At 34.8% G+C, this 17,978-nt stretch overlaps 1 protein-coding gene across 1 annotated transcript; it reads left to right on the top strand.

Annotated features, from left to right (window-relative positions):
• The first annotated feature begins 6,143 nt into the window (after positions 1–6,143).
• On the top strand, positions 6,144–16,846 carry LOC114731886 (uncharacterized). The gene is made up of 5 exons (XM_028919126.1): positions 6,144–6,639; positions 6,749–6,898; positions 8,367–8,453; positions 9,010–9,443; positions 16,229–16,846. The coding sequence occupies exons 1-5, from the start codon at positions 6,144–6,146 to the stop codon at positions 16,844–16,846; spliced, it is 1,785 nt and encodes a 594-aa protein (XP_028774959.1).
• The last annotated feature ends 1,132 nt before the right edge of the window (positions 16,847–17,978 follow it).

The following is a 17,978-nucleotide window of genomic DNA, read 5'->3' as shown; positions in this document are numbered from 1 at the left end:
CTATTTATAGGGCACTGAGAGAAATTTTTTGTATAGATGTACAATTGACCCCTTATTTATTATTGCGTTGACTTTGTTTATATGAGGTATAATTTATATTAAATAGAGATAAAGTTGGAAAGTCATTAATTTTAAATGGAATTAATGAAGTTTAAGGTTTTTCTTGGCCTGTGTGTGAAACATGCTGGAAGTGCCTTATAAATAGGACCAGATGAGTATTAATTAATGGTTGAAATAATAAAAAGTTTATGCAATTGTATTGAACAAGGGCATATATTCAGTTTGATTTGCACAAATCCAAACAGGCACAAACACTTAACGTGATGTATAAGTTTAGAACTTTGGTGCAAAAATTACTAAAACAAGATTTTGCATAACAAGATGGGGAAAATTCTATAAAATTTTTTTTTACAAACATGTATGTTATTTACAAATCAAGTATAGTAAAAAACTATCAAAGTATAGGAAACAATTCTAATTTGAGATTTAGCAATTTTCAGGTTTTCGTATGTAAGATTTTCTGCAGAAGATATGCGACATTTTAGTGAATTGATAATCTTCAATTCTAATCCAAGCCATTTGCTTCACCAACGTCCGAGATTGTGCCACGTCAAGCATCCCCCGTTTCGTAAACACCTTTGCCTTTTGTTTCCATTCCCTTATTCTCCTTTTTTCTTTTTTTCTTTTTTCTTTTTCTTTTTTTCTTTTTTAAAACAACCATTCCTTGCTTCTTGTCTGCTTCAGATCTATTCCATTCAATTTAAAGGAACTTAGAAAGCATATGGTGCTTTCATTCCTCCAGGGAAAGAATAGCCTCGAGTCCCCAATTATATAATACTGTCTTGCGTAAAAACTAGTTAAAGCGGCTTGTTTTAGTTTTAAATGCTCTCATCTAAGGTGTAGAAGCTAATTAATTAAAGATTGATTTTAATCCTAAATATATGATTTTAAACTTCATTCCTCATATTTATTATTTTTTTTCAAACTACTTTAATTGATTAATACTCGGTCATCAGCAGTATTACCAATCAAATTCAAATAGATAGAAGACATTTGCTATGCATGTATATTTTAAAAAGAATCATGTCAATTTGTAATCATTAATTAATTTATCTAATTTTCTTAGTATATTCAAATTAGTAGTTAAGTAGCTTTTACATTAAAAACTTAATGAATAGTATTAAATAATTTAAACCATAAGAAATGATACGACAACGGCTATAATATACAATGCGTCAGAGTAAGTGAACTATGAGACAACTGCAAAAGAAGATACTATATGATACCTAAGACAATTAATTTTTCCCCTACAGCACTATCTTTTTTTAATGTGTACGTGCTTTTTTAAAGGAAAAGTCAAGTTTGCTTCTTTTTCTTTTTCTTTCTTTTTCTTTTTGTAACATATCTTAAACCATACGAACACGTAAGGAATAAACGAAAAGGCTATAAATATATAGAATGTGTGAAGAGGCAGTGAAGTGTGAGAGCGAGCTGAAAAAGAAGAAGTAACAAGCCATTGCCATCACAAATTCACATGGAGAAAGAAACAAGTAAGCGCAATTAATCTTTGTTTATTTCGTTGAAAAGTGTATTTTAATTTCACAAACTGAAAGAATTGATGATTACATACAGTGGTGGCGGGAGAGAAGTATAAGTTTTAGATAGGGTATCTTGTTAAGGCTGTGTTATTAAAAACTTCCGGCGTATCTTCTTTATGTACGGAAGAAAATTAAAGTATGTCATCCACTGTGCAACAAGTGGTGGTATGCCATGCATGTGGTAAAAAAATTTATCATATACACAAAACTCCTGCTGATCTCAACCCATCATGAATGCAAATGCAATGACAGATATATCAACACGAGTAAATAAAATGCCATTCTATATTGTAGTGTCGTAGAACTGTTCCAATTCAAATAGTAAGATGTCACATACACAAGTGTGCTTGCAAAGGAGTAAACCACTTACAAATTTACGTGATACATCAAGATATATAGAGACAAGCACACTTGAAAAGATTAAACTACGATGCATAGTTTAAATCGTTCACACAAACTTTTAATCTAACAGCCTCCACAACACAACTGTGTATATGTATGTCTATTTATTTATATAGATAAATTTAAGGCTAATAGAATATATCATTATAGTATTATTATAGTTTAATTATTATGACCGTTAAAAATTTTTACTTTTATCATCATCATCATCATCATCATCGTATTATAGCTCCTAAATGAAATTAGATTAAAATTCCGTTTACTAGAAAATTTCCAGGATACACACACATTTATGCATTTGTATTACTTGGTCTGATATAATTAAATAGCAAGGCAATCAACCATAGAATGAATATATGCATTTCATATGTATACGAAAGCAATGTCCAAAGTTACCTGTTACTCCTCATCTCATAATAGTTACCGAAGAATTAAACCAAAACCTTCAATGCGAGTCTTATAGTGAGGAACATGTTAAATCATCTCTTAAATTATTAATACTTGTGTGTGACTAACATGGCAGAGATGCTAGAACAGGTTCAACATATATATATATATATATATATATCTCTATCTATATGGATGTGGAGAAGAAGGAACGTTGGCTAACGGAGATGGTAGATGAATACGAAGATTAAAAGACTTTGAGGGCAACGGCATCATAATTGATGCAGAAGAAATAGCTTGTAGCACAACATGTATTTGATGGCGATAAGAAAAGAACGCGGGTATAATATATATAGTCGATCGAATACAATGGGAAGTGGGAAAAATTGACAGGGGAGTAATAATCCTGGGCACATCATATATATTTGATTGATAAAATAAGAAAGGCGGCCAATATACATGTGTATGATTTAGAGAAAAGATGGAATAAGAGAGCAACGTGACTAGGCATTATTAATGGAGGGGAAAAGCAACCCTGAATAGATAAGAAAACGAAGAAAGGCAAAAGAAGGAAAAGAGGCGGTAGTCACACAAGTGATGGGGGACTGGAAAAAAAATAGATTTCTAGTTTTACTTCTCCAGCTGTTCTTAATATATATATATATATATATACATATTAGATCTAAATGTTTTTTTTTAAAGTTAAACAAATATCAAAACTTGATGACGTATAGATAATATTTCAAATTTCAATAACCTTAACTAATCTTATTCTTTTGTAAATATTAAAAAAATTTAGTTATTATTTATCTGATATAATATAATTTACTATATTCCTTAACATACTTGCAAACACGCAATTTTATACACGCGCGCGCGCACACATATATCCAAAACAGATTTAGGTTTTTGAAAGATACACCATAATACTAAATTTGAATGCGTCACTTTATTTTAAAAGGTGCCTAAATAATAAAATTTTGTTAGATATAAACAATATTTAAATTAATATCAATCTTTTGCCATCTTAACAGTTTTCTATTTATTATTCACCTACAACGATGTTAACAATTTCACTACAAAATAACATATATTTCAGTTATTAATCTAGCGAGATATTGCATTTGATATTCGTTTGCTTTTTCTTTTACTTCATTAATGTATAAAAATAAGTTTTAAAATATACACTTTTTTTCTTAACTCATAATATACCCTTTATATACTCCAGAACAGAACTAAATTCTAAAAATAGGATGTTACACTTAACATATTTATGTGCATATATTTAAATTAAAACCGGCAAAAACTGTTTGGCTCTAATTTTACCTAACTATTTTAGGTTGTCAGGGGAAAAATAAAGTTTGAACTTTCTTAAAACATTGAAAGATTTGTTTTATATGTGAGGTAAAACAACAATTATATGTAGTTGTTTTTAAATATCAGAAGCATGATTGAACCCACACAAATAAAATAAAAGAAAATTTAAAAATTAATTTATATTAAATACGGCCTTAGTATAATATGAATATCGGATACATTAATTTTTTATTGAATAAAAACTGAAAATAAAATGAAATTACCAATACTTTTTTTATTATATAAAAAACGCATAACAAAAATATTTTAAAATATAGAGATTATTACTACCCTTAATTTTTAATTATTTATAGTATTATTCAAAAGTAAAAGTGATTATAAAGCATGTTTAATATAGTTTGAGAAATAACAAGAATTCTTTTTAACATAATTACATACATTGTTGCCCTTTCGGCTAAAAATATTATGTTAATACCTATTAATTAATGGTTGAAATAATAAAAATTTTATGTCATTATAAGTTACGCCCAATTAAAAATAATTGTATTGACCAAGGGCATATATTCAGTTTGATTTGCACAAATCCAAATAGGCACAAACAATCAAACGTGACATATAAGTTTAGAAAAAAAAATTACTAAAAACAAGATTTGCATAACAAGATGGGAAAAAAAAATTCTTATAAATATGTGCTGTTATTTACAAATCCAGTGTAGTAAGAAAACTACTAAAGTATAGGAAATATTTCTGATTTGAGACTTGGTAATTTTCAGGTTCCATATGTAAGATTTTCTCTAGAAGATACGTGACATTTTAGTGAATCGATAATTTTCAATTCAAATCCAAGCCATTTGTTTCACCAACGTTCCAGATTGTGCCACGTCAAGCATTCCCCCATTTCGTAAACACCTTTGCCTTTTGTTTCCATTCCCTTCTTCTTCTTCTTCTTCTTTTAAAAAACCAACCATTCCTTGCTTCTTGTCTGCTTCAGATCTATTCCATTCAATTTAAAGGAACTTAAAAAGCATATGGTGCTTTCATTCCTCCAGGGAAAGAATAGACCCGAGTCGCCAATCATATAATACGCTCGTGTCAAGCTAGTTAGAGCGGCTGGTTTTAGTTTTAAATGCTCTCATCTAAGGTGTAGAAGCTAATTAATTAAATATTGATTTTAATCCTAAATATATGATTTTAAACTTTATCTCTTTTTTTTTTTTCAAATTACCTTAATTGATTAATACTGGGCCATCAGCGGTATTACCAATCAAATTCAAATAGATACAAGACATTTGCTATACATGTGTATTTTAAAAAGAATCATGTCAATTTGTAATCATTAATTAAATTATCTAATTTTCTTAGTATCTTCAAATTAGTAGTTAAGTAGCTTTTACATTAAAAACTGAATGAATAGTATTAAATAATTTAAACCATAAGAAATAAGATGACAATGGCTATAAATATGCAATGCGTCAGGAGTCAGTGAACTGTGAGGCAACTGCGAAAGAAGGTACTATATGGTACTTAAGACAATTGAGTTGTTCCCCTACAGCACTATCTTTTTTAATGTGTGCTTTTTTCAAAAGAAAAGGTCAAGTTTGTTTTCTTGTTCTTTTTTTTCTTTTCGGCAACAGATCACGATCCTTTTCTTGGTACCCGTTAATATCTGAAACCATACGAACACGCAAGGAATAAACGAAAAGCCTACAAATATAGAATGTGCGAAGAGTTAGTGAGTTGTGAGAGCGAGCTGAAAAACAAGAAGCAACAAGCCATTGCCACCTTGGTAAGGGCAATCAGTCTTTGTTTCTTACGCTGAAATGCAAATTTTAAATTTCTCAAACTGCAAGAATTGGAGATTACAGTGATGAGGAGTGAGAGGTACAAGATTTAGACATGGGTATCGTGTTCAAGGCTATATATTAGTGTTTGTTTAGATGTAGCGCACTTAGTGATTATTTAATTATGTACGTGCTTTTTTAAAGGAAAAGTCAAATTTGTCTTCTTCTTTTTTCTTTTTTTTTTCCCTTTTTGGTAACATATCTTAGACCATACGAACACGTAAGGAAAAAGAAAAGGCTATAAATAGATAGAATGCGTGAAGAGTACAGTGAAGTGTGAGAGCGAGCTGAAAAAGAAGTAACAAGCCATTGCCATCACAAGTTCGCATGGAGGAAGAAACAAGTAAGCGCAATTAATCTTTGTTTATTTCGCTGAAATGTGTATTTCAATTTTACAAACAGAAAGAATTGATGATTACATACAGTGATGAGGGGAGAGAAGTACAAGATTTAGATATTGGTATTTTGTTAAGGCTATATTATTAAAAACTTCCGGCGTATCTTCTTTATGTACGGAAGAATATTAAAGTATGTCTTAATTATGCATATGAATATATATTTTAAATTTCTAATTCATATGTGCTGGTTGTTGATTCCAATGACGGCGGCAGACGAAATAGAGATGGCTATTTTGAACAAGGCCATGTCTGAGGACAAGTGGTTCGAAGCAAAAGCAGTCATTGATCGCCATCCTAAGGTATTGGACGTAGATTTTGGAGCTTCCAGAGGCGGAACACCTCTTCATATAGCTGCAAAGTTCGGGCATGTAGGTATAGTAGAAGAGTTGGTGAGACTAGTTAAACCAGAATATCTTGAAATATTCGATTATTATGGCTACACTCCACTTGCAACAACTGCCACACATACGGGATCCATCCCAATTGCAATATGCATGATACACAAAAATAGAACTGCACTTGCAATTCCAGCTCAACGGCCTTGGCAGATTCCTGTTACCTTGGCTTTGTTTTGTGGCCACAACAAATTGGGACGTTATCTCTATTCTGTCACTCCTTTGGAAGTTCTCAAACCAGAAGACGACTCTGTTGTGGGTCCTGAGTTTCTCCGAACCTGTTTGAGAATTGGAGAATTTGGTAACATAATTTTTAGATATATAATTTCATTCTCAAAGCACAATATATGTTTCATTTTCATTTTATCCCTCTCGCCTCTTTATACTATATGATTTTGATACATAAATAGATGTTGCCTTGCATTTGCTCCAACGATGCCCGGAGCTGCTTTTTGCTAAAGATGCAGATCGGAACTCAACAATTGCGAATATTGCACTCTCTCTTCCTCATTCTCTTCACAAAAGTCAACTTCCGTTCTTGAAGCGATGGGCCTATCACTGTTAGTGTATATTATTACTTTCCACTCTCTGTTCTCCCTACAATTTTCGATATATGTCGTTTCCTCTTTTAAAGTACTTACTAGCCATAACGGCGAATTATGACGATGACGGTAAAAATTAATGGTGAAGATGAAACAAACTCTGGTATAATTTAGTTTATTTACACACACTCATTCCTCTGTTACTCCTGCCTTCCTAATTAAATAAAGAAAGCCTTTTGAAAGAAATTCTCAATCCACGGTCACTCGGTGGATCATTAATGATTTTTTTTTCAAATAGGTATTACCCCTCCCTATTACAATTTATTAGAAGAGGAGTTGAAGTATCATATAGTGTTTCTCTGTGCTCTTAAATATGTACAAAGTTGCAAAAAAATAGTTCATTTTTAAATTTGACTAGCCAACCACTTTTCTTGTTTTGGTGAGGTAATACTCCCTCTGATTCTTGTTATAGGGAATTTTCAACTAATTCTCACATACTAAGTAATGCCAGTTAAAGTATTAAATTTTTCTTAAATTAATAATTTTTTTCAAGTTTCCCTCCAGCTTAAATTAAATAATGTAGAAAGAAAAACACAAAGTTCAGTGAGCTTATTATTAGTACTAAACCTTAATTAACAATAAGGGTGAAATTGAAAAGTAGCGATTAATGAGTGATATAGTTGATGACTTATATTGAGAATCAAAAATTGCTTCTAGAAGATGCCCTATACTAAAAATCAAAGGGAGTAAGGTGACTTAAACTACGGATCGAACAGAGTAAAAGGAAAATCCACTATGTATAGAACATGTTGGAAACTGGAAAGTGCAAACAATAAATTTGCCAAGAGTTTTAGGTATAGTTTTATGGGAAATCTAAATCCATATTTGTATGTATTTAGGAATGTGTAAGTTCTCTGCCTAAAAATTAAAAGAATCCTCCTTTGCTTTTGTATCTCTTCCAAGCCTATTCTTTAATTTAGTTCATTTTCACTCATGCATTTGTCATTTCGCAAGATGATTGCTTCAAAATTTTCCAAAATCTATCTTCTTAATCACTTACAGTGGACGACAACTCTAGCCTACATATATTGACAAGTAGTGTTGTCTTCTGATAATTCATTTTTATTGCCATTGTGAGCATAATAACAGTATTTATTGTAACTACACTACATCAAATAATAACATAAGATATCTTCTAAAATTTTTCATGATCCATTATTAGGCTCTTTGAAAATTTGGTGAAGCGTTTATGACGTATATTTCCAAAAATAAGGTTGGCAAAAAAATTCCAAAAATACTATTTATGTAATTAACCCCTAATTAATTGAAAGATATCATCTTGGACTTCAAGTTTCATAGAAAACAACAGGTGGCGTTAATTAATTAATACTATTTGTGTAATTTACTCGTGCTTCTAGTTTTTTTCTGCATCATTATTTGAGGAAGCTTATGTTTTCCCATTTCTTTGATCACTTTTGTGTGGAAGATATTAAAATACCATCAACAACAACCACTGGGCATTTCTGCGTAGATATTCAGCAAGAAGGCGAGGGCAGCAGAGCTGGTCATCAAGGTACGATATCCTCTATTATCACTTTAGAAGATGAAATCAAATAGTATTATATAACTATTATTACTAAACATAGTAGATTATAATTTTTAAATTTTTTCATTTAATTTAGCTCGCATAAAATCAGGTATGCCAAAATATGAAATTTGAAATTAAAAATTAATTTTTATTATAAGCTCAGTTTGTGAATATTGAGATGTCTCAGTCTTAATTTATGCACAGGTTACTCAATGTTCGCATTTAATTAAGTTGCATCTAGCTTCGACGCGAGAAAAAAATATTAGACTTGTATATCCACACAAATAATCCTGGGGAAAAAAATAAAGAAAGAAAGGATAAACCTATATATATAGACATGCATGCATATCCTCTCGAATGATTGGGCTGAAAGAAAAAGAAAAATGCATGTCAACAGGGATAGGTCCGCGCCATTGGCTCCTCTTCAGCATATATAATTTGTCAGGTATGTATATATGTGTGCGCGCGCGCCAAAAAGTTTCCAGAACTTAAATCGAATGCCTTTAACATTATAGTTCTATTTTGGTTGCCAATGGTGCAGGAATGAAGGAAATATATAAGATGAAGCTGCAGCATGCACAAGCAGCTGAAATCCTAAACCTAGTTTGTCAGAATCTGATGCTTTTGCCTGACGACAATAAGAACGTCATTAGAACCGCACTGAATTTTGCAGCTGAGCAAGAGAATGCTGAGTTTGTTTTGCGAGTAACAAAGGCAAATCCAGAGTTAATCTCTCTAGTTACAAATGTTCACACAAGCTTTCCTGTTTTCTTCAGAACTGTTGTTGAATGTCGTAAAGCTGCGGTTTTCAGCCTCTTCCGTGGTTTTCGCTTTAAGATTATGGCAGCAGCAACAGCAGCAGAAGAGACAACAAATAACTTGCTGCATGCAGCAGCCTCGTTAGCTCCTGATTCCTACCTTAGCAGAATCTCCGGTGCCGCACTGCAGATGCAAAGAGAACTGCAATGGTTCAAGGTTAGAACGGGAATGTCTTGAGTGGTTTTAGAAGGAGGAGACTCAACTTCTATCTCTTCGTCAACTGGTTCTTCACCATCTTCATCATCTTTGAATTGCACTGTCTTAGCACCAATTTCCTTGCCGCTTCTCAATGTAATTGCATTCAAAGATTTAGGATTTATCACCGTGTTGGAAGGCATTGAACCACTAGTCTTAGCTTGTTGTCCACTCACACCATTTGACAACTTAGTGACATAAGAAGTCAAATTAGAGGTTCTAGTTTCCCATTGCTCCATCCTATTCTCTAGGGCTGCAAATCTAGCTTCAGATTTGGCTTCAGACTTAGATATGTGCTCAGTCATTGCCTCAATGCCCTTGAGTATTCGAGAGAACCGCTCATCATCCTTAGACTGTGATTGCTGTGGGGTAGACATGGCTCTAGAAGATTCTCCTTGTAACCCTCCATAGTAAGATTGCCCTTGAGGAACCATATTCCCTTGAAACCCCTCCTGACCCTGCCTATTGTAACCTCCTCCCCATCGGAAATTTGGATGAGCTTTCCATCCTTCATTATATGTGTTTGAGTATGGGTTCCATTGCTTGGATTGATTGGCCCTTCCTTGATACATGGCAGAAACTTCCTCATATCTATGAGGGCAAGCAGCAGAGATGTGCATAACAGAGTTACAATGCTCACAACTAGGTGCAGTCATCTCCATGGAATTAGGATTCCGAGTGTCAGTAGGGGGAGTGTGAGATGCAAGCTTATTCAACTGTGTAGTCAAAGCAGCAATTTGAGAAGTGAATGTGTCCAATTGAGGAATGTGGACTGAAGAAGGATTAGTATGCATTGCATTGACATTTTAGACTCCCTGATGCTATACTGTTGATGGTTCAATGCCATTTTCTTGATAAGTTCCCATGCCTCCTCAGCAGTTAAATCAATAAGAGAACCCCCAGAAGCAGCATCCAACATCCCCTTATCTTGGGTCTTAAGTCCATCATAAAAGTATTGGACTAACTGCTCATCTGGAATCTGATGGTGTGGACATCTAGAAAGCAAGTCTTGAAAACGGTTCCAGTAGTCATAAAGTGACTCATCATAATCTTGCTTTGCAGAGTAGATCTCTTTTCTCAATGTAGAAGTCCGGGAAGCAGGGAAATACTTCTCCAAGAATGCTTTTCTGAGGTTGTTCCAGTTATGGTAAGCATCTGCCATATAACTAGGCAAGCTCATGTACCATTCTCGCGCTTTGCCCTCCAGAGACAAGTGGAATACCTTCCAAAGAACCTCATCCAGATTAGCCCCAACCGGCTTCATGCTAGCACATACCATAGAGAGAGATTTCAGATGTTTGTATGGGTCATCACCTGTCAAACCATAAAATTTAGGCAAATAATTAAGCAGTGGACCTTTAATCTCAAAATTAACATCAACATTAGGGCATGCAACATTAAAAGGATCATAATTTGTATCAGAAGTAGTGGCTTCCCTAATGGTTCTTCTTCTAGGGTTATCTCCATTATTCTCTCCTACTCTATCATGCTCCCCATTATGTCCATTGCCCCCTCTCTCATTACCACCATTGTTGTTACCATTAGGATTATTAACTGTTTCCATTATGTCACCCAAGTCAACCACCAAATCTAGATCAGTTAAATTGTCTAGTTCAACCTCACTAGTCCTTTCTACCCTTTGGTCTTGTCTAACTTCCCTTAAAGTACTTTGAAGCTCAAGATTGGAAGGAACTAGGGTTTTAGACCTACCCTTTCTTGGCATAAACAATCAATCAACCAGAAGCAATTAAACAAAAGAAAACAGATGAATGCAATGCAATGCAAGTGTATGCGTATGAGAATGAAAAATCAAGATATTTAGTTGTATTTTTGAAAAATTTTCTATGCAAAGGAAAGAAATGCTATGAAAAATCAAAAGAAATAAATGCAAATTACTAAATAAAAACTAACAAAAATGAAAACTAAAAAGGCTCAACAAATGAACCCCAATCAAGGCTACTTGACACTTAATTACTGGGGAACCAATTTCTTGGCTCCCCGGCAACGGCGCCACTTGAAGTTGAACTTCCCTTAATTGTCGCTTTGGGGTTACTCCAAAAATTAACCGAATTAATGCAATATAGTGCACAATCTGGGTCGTATTCACTTTGAGGAGCCGAAAACGAAATTAAATCCTAGTAAATAAATGCAAGTAACCTAAACTATAAAAAGGATTTTTTATTTGAGTTTGAAAAATTGCTAACTAAATGCCTTGAATTAAATTGAAATTAAAATACTTTTTTTTTGTTATTTTCTTTTATATAAAAGATGATTGAAATAACTGAAGATGAAAGGAATGAAAATGAGACACACAAATAACACTGATAAAAATCAATCCTCCAATTCAACAACGCAGGCAATCATCACTCTAAAAGATGTGGGAGTTAAAAAAAATGAATTAAGAATTATAATTAAGCTTTTGATCCAACAACCGAGCCAGCTCGAGTTGCCACAAAATATTTTCCTAAAATCCCAACTTACTAACTGCAACCAGAATAGTAAAATGGGATTAAGGGTGCTAAAAACCAATGCTTAATTAGAACTCTTAAATCCAAAATAACAGAATTAAAGCTAGCAAGAGACTGTATGATCCAAAATTCTAAGCCACCTTAGAGAATCACAATATATTAATTCCAAAATCAATACAAATGTCATAACCAAAACATTATAATTGAGATTAAAACTATGAACAGCCCAATGTCAAATACTAAGCAATAATTCAGTCACAATAATCCCCAAATATAATCAGATTAAGCAATACAGTTATCCCAACAATCAGAAAAACTATCCTAAGACCTAGGAATTGTTAAACAATTATTGAGTAAGAAATTAAAGTAACTAGAACTCCCCCTTAAAGATCCAAGCTCCTGCCATTATTGTTGAATTGGAGAATCAGAGGATCTTAGCCACGGTTTGCCATCAAGTTTGCTGCCACAATCAGTATTTTCCTACGGTCAGTCATGGAAGAACACTGTTCACGCTGAATGGTTCACGTCTCTGTTTCGCTGCACCCGGGAGAAGAAGAAGATGAAGCCGCCTCACTCGTTCAGCGTGCGTCTCCGCCTCAGCTCGTCGGTCGCCGCCCAGCGTGTGTGCGTCTCCGCCTCAGCTCGTCGGTCGCCGCCTCGCGTGTGTGTGTTTCCGTTCGGCCTCTTCGTTTTTCCGCTGGTGCCGCTTGCGTCTTCGCCTCCCCTGTTTCGTGTGTGTTCGGTGTAACATCCTAAGTTTTACCGAGTCTTAATAGCCTCTTTTGGGTTGATTTTGAGGATAGATTAGTGATTTAATCTTGATCTTGGTGTTTGGGTTGGATTTGAGGTTGGTTGGAGGCATAGGTGAACATACCCCTCTCAGGGTATGTTCGCCGCGGCGAACCGGGACTTTCAGAGGGGAGCGTCTTCTCGGGAAGGTTTGGCCGCGGCGAAGTCTAGGGGACGCCGCGGCGAAGTTGTTCTGGTGAGCGAGGCTTCCCTTTCGGGAAGGTTTCGCCGCGGCGAAGGTAAGGGCACGCCGCGGCGAAGTTCTTCTGGGCGAGCGAGAGTTTCCTCTCGGGAAGCTTTCGCCGCGGCGAAGTTTGGAGTTCGCCGCGGCGAAGTCGGTTTTTTCAGGCGAGTAATCCCTCTCGGGATTAGTTCGCCGCGGCGAAAGGTCGCGAATCTATATATTCGCGGGAGTAGTCAGCGTGCGAAAAATAAGAAAATCTGAGGAGGAGAGAAGAGCTCTGCTAGGGTTTCGAACTTTTGGCTTGGGAAAGACATTTCTAAGGATCCATTACCTCAAGTAAGTGATTTTAACCTCTAATCTTCTTTCTTTCTTGAATTTTCATGGAATTTCTGAGGATTTTTAGTGGAACTCTAGGTTTTTCTAAGTTATGATGGAACTGAGGTTTTTGACCGATTGTTTTGAGTTTAATTGATTGCATTGGGTTAGTTTAAGTATTTAATCGGTGTAGTTTCCTTGGATTTAAAGAATCTTGAATTTTTAGAGTTAGGGTTTATGGAATTGGATGTTTTGGGATTGAGGATGATAATGTAGAGATTGATTTTGAGTTTTGTGAATTGGGTTATGTTAAGGAGGGTTAAATTGGATGTTTAATCGGTTTAGATTTGTTGTTGGGACCTTAATTGCTCAAATGGGTTGTTGGAGGTTGAATTCCTATAGTGGGTCCTTGAGGTTTGAACTCTAATTGATGCTTGGAAGGAGACTTGATGTTTTAATAGACTTTGAGGACTTTGGAGTGTTGTTTTGATAGATATACCCTTTGAGTTGGGTAGAGTTTTGATGGGAGATAGGAATTTTGTGTCCCCAAGTGTTGTTTTGGCCACATTATTAGTTTGAAAGCTAATATATGTTGGTTGTGTGTTTGTGTGCTTGTGTAGACCGGTTGTGAGTCTTGGTGGTGCACGGGGCCACATCGTCGATTTGTTATTCCTTGCTCAGGCGAGAGGTAACCACTTTCCAATCCTTAGTACTTGCTTCTGTGGTATCGTGAGTAGATTTGTGTTTTGTGCTCCAAATAGTAATTGTGTTCGAACTATATGTTGTATATAAAAATGGAAAACCGTCTTGTGGGGTTTGGACTTATGATGAATGAAATTGTGGAATTGTGAAAGATATGCCACTGAATGAGGTTAATTGTGAAATGATCATTACTCTTGATTACGATTTGAGCATGATGCATTAATTGGGAATTTGGTGAGAGTTTTGTCTGTTACTACCACGTGGTAAGGCCTCCATTAATGCATGATGGTTGGCTCTTTACGTCCCCCATAGTGAGGGATAGGCCTTTGGGCTCATTACGTCCCCCAGAGTGAGGGATAGGCCTTTATGGCTCCTTACGTCCCCCATAGTGAGGGATAGGCCGGGTTCGGCTCCTGAAAATCCCCCAAAGTGAGGGATTTGGTTGATGGGATTGCATCATTTCACTTGCATAAATGGTTGTGGCTATCATTATGTATTATTTGTGAACTGCCCCACTTGACACCTCACGAGCACCTATTTAGTAGTACCTAGTATTGGAAAGGTTGGTTACTGGGACTTTGTCTCACCCCGTGGTTTACAATGTTTTCAGGTGAAGGTTCTAGGCGTGTGCCTTCGGGAAGAGACGCGGAGGCTTGAGCTTGGTTAGCTTTAGGCCTCTAGCTTTATTTATGTATGGATAGTTGTATATTGCCACAGCTAGGGTTTTCTTGAAATATTCTGATTCCCGGCCTTATTGTAAATTGGAGAATACATTATCTACTCGTTTTGTTGGCCGGAGGCCATTGCTATGGTTTTATGGAACTTTGTTTCACTTGGTGGAAAACCTATTTGGATGGGCTGTCTTGATGTATGTGTTACCCGGGTCGGAGGCTCGGAGGCCCAGTAGATGTAAATGGGTTATTTTAGTTGCATGCAACGTCTATCGGGTTGACCCGAGTTCGAAAGTTAATTTCTAGAAATATGAATTTTTCCTTCTACTATGGTAGCTCGTTTTAACAACTTTCCTTTTCTACCATAGTAGTGGTCTTATGAAAAGTATTGAGGTTTAATGAACAGGGTTTTTACATTCGGCGTCCAGCTTGTGGGTCTCCTTCGGCGTGCTCTGCTCTGTTTTCGTTCTTCCAGCCGCCCCAGCTCTTCCTGGTTTGTCCCAGCCGCCGTCTGCGTGTGTGTGTGCCTCTATTTCAGCGCCGCCACCCGCTTCTCCGTTTCTTTTTCGGCGTCTTCGTGTGTTTTTCGTTCTGTCTTGTTCGCCCCCCTGCTCTTCTTCTCCCAGCTGATGGTAATAATGGATATTAGGGGTGGAGCAAAACGCAGCGTTTTGCTCCCCCTTTTATTATATTTTTTTTTCTTTTTTTTTTTTTTTTTTTTTATTTTAAAAATCTTCCAAAAACCTGCAAGCAAAAATTCAAGGATAAGGTAGTATTAATTGTCCTCAAAAATCAATTAGTCACAATTAAACCAAAATATGACAATTTTGCCCCTATAAAATAATAATTCAAAATAAAACAAAATAAATCAATTAAGGCAAAAAAGGACTAATGAAGCTGAAAAAACTCATATAAAAGATACCAAAATATATAAAAATAATTGAGTTTGTCAATGCCAGAGGCAGAAGAAAATGAATCATATTAACACACGCGCACTTGTGGTTATGGATTTAGATTTTCTCCTATCATAATAAAATCACGTAGTTCTGACCTATTTAATTTATGACATGATCTGTTGGATACTAATAATCAAGAAACAAAAAACTGGATCGGGGATAGTGGTTCAAGGGTCAGTTGGTCAGATTGAAGTCAACTTGAAATCAAACTGGTCATATTAAAATAATATAATTTCATTAAAAATAACAAAATACAATAATTAGGTTTGACTAGTTCAATACCGATTCAACTCTTGACCAGTGCAATACCTCACCGGTTTTTCAATTGAATTGGCTAGTTCGGTCTCTTTTTTTCCTTGCTAATAATTAGGATTCATTATTATATAGTGCAATTTAACAAATAAAATTGACTAAAGAAGAAGATTTTTTTTTTGGATTAATTTTTTTTAATTCACAAACACATCTGATGAGACTTGCTGATAGTGAACTAGCTAGAAAAGTGAATTAATTTTATATCATTGGATAATTCCTTGTATAATGCAAGAATAATAATGGGTTAGCTTATGTAAAACAAATTAATTGCTTTAAAAATCAATTCTATTTTGTTACTTTGAGTCTTTTATCTATTGCTTATTTATTTATTTATTTTCTATATACATAGGCTGTCGAGAGTGTGGTGGATCCTGGATATAGGCTACATCAAAACAAGAAGGGGCTGATTCCTCTAGAATATTTCAAAGAAAACCACAAAGAGCTAAGGGCTCAAGGAGAAAAGTGGATGAAGGAAACAGCGTCTTCTTGCTCAGTTGTTGGGATTCTAATTGTTACCATCATGTTTGCCGCAGCTATAACAGTTCTTGGAGGGAACAATCAGAATTCAGGGTACCCAATGTTTATGAAAGAGAAGTTATTTAAAGTTTTCTTGATCTCAGATGCGCTTTCTTTGTTTTCATCCACTACTTCTGTGCTCGTGTTCTTAGGAATCCTCACCTCACGCTACGCGGAAGAGGACTTCCTTTACTCACTACCTACAAAACTGATAATAGGTCTTTCTACACTGTTTTTGTCTATTGCAACTATGATGATTTCCTTTTCAGCAACAATAATGATCATGTTGCATGATAACTCATCACGTTTATGGGTTACTCTTCCTCTTACTATGCTGGCTAGTGTTCCGATAACTGTCTTTGTATTATTACAATTCCCTCTTCTTGTTAAAGTGCTTTTTTCTACTTATGGTCCAAGCATCTTCAAGAAGAAGGTGGAAGAGTGGCCATGAACTGTGAAATCTTACCATATATGTATGATTTCCTATTGAATAAATGTTTTACTCCTCTTGAATCTTAATCGTGTAATAAGCCAACTGCTTATATTTTTAGCCTATGTCGGAGGTGTGTATCAACCTTTGCATATTTGGAACACACACACACATATATATATACACACACTGATGTGGTTATGCCAAATTAATTAGATTAATTGGCTTATGACTTGGCTTTGCGGATCAATTTTTCCAGGTAGGCATTGGTGCAACACCTAACATTCTATATACTAATAGGGTCATTTTATTGTCTATGAATCACTAATGCCAGGTTTCTATCCCAAGAAAACAGGAATTTTTTTTTCATTTTTTTTATAACATAAATCATTTGAAACCAGAATCCCAATATAGGAGCTGAACTTGAAATTAATATTGGAATTCATCGTTAAAATAATTTAAACTTTTAGAATTAATATTGGAATTCATCATTAAAATAATTTAAACTTTTAGAAAAGCTAATGAGTGATTTACAATTCAACCCTGTTCTCATGCAGCTTAATAAAAAACCTGAAGCCTTAATTAACTAACAGGTCACTAGCCCCAGGGATAACAGGTTAGTAATGAATATATATAGATATATACAAAAGTCATCTCAGTACCTACCTATGATCGCGACTCAATAAAGACCTCCTTATAAATAGTACAAGAGAGTATCTGCAAAAAGCAAGTGTTGCTTACTTGCTGTGATTATATATAACAGTATAATTAACTTCGCTAATAAAATAAGTGTAATAATTTTGAAATTTTCATAATTAATTAATTAATACCTATATTAATTGTTGTAGTTTGAGTACCAAATAGAACTTGAAGATAGCTAGTAATAGAGGTTGCTAAAGAGGCCAGAGGTTCCAGATTCGAAACCCAACCTGTTTAAAGGAGAATTTATTTTATTTTATTTTGCTCGATTTTATAAGAAAATTTCTTATATACCCATGTTTAAAAAAAAAACAGAGACTTGCAATATATTTTTTTTCCTTCGATGCTTTCGGTTCAGTGAGAGAGAGGAGAGACTGAAAGAATGACTTATGAACTTCAAACCCTAACCCTCCACTCTGCCTCTTTTGGTTCGTCGTTCCTCCCACCGTTCCTT

This window comes from Neltuma alba, unplaced genomic scaffold, assembly GCF_004799145.2.
Source record: "Neltuma alba isolate B1F8T4 unplaced genomic scaffold, ASM479914v2 tig00012859_pilon, whole genome shotgun sequence".
NCBI lineage: Eukaryota > Viridiplantae > Streptophyta > Magnoliopsida > Fabales > Fabaceae > Neltuma > Neltuma alba.
The sequence above is the reverse complement of the archived record's forward strand: the minus strand, read 5'-3'. Positions and strand labels throughout refer to the sequence as shown.

Bases quoted from the DNA above. Each gene is read 5' to 3' on its own strand.
- LOC114731886 (XM_028919126.1), top strand. From the start codon at position 6,144: ATGACGGCGGCAGACGAAATAGAGATGGCTATTTTGAACAAGGCCATG. The intron at 6,640-6,748 runs GTAACATAATTT...ATACATAAATAG, and splicing joins TTTGAGAATTGGAGAATTTG to ATGTTGCCTTGCATTTGCTC. The intron at 8,454-9,009 runs GTACGATATCCT...CCAATGGTGCAG, and splicing joins CAGCAGAGCTGGTCATCAAG to GAATGAAGGAAATATATAAG.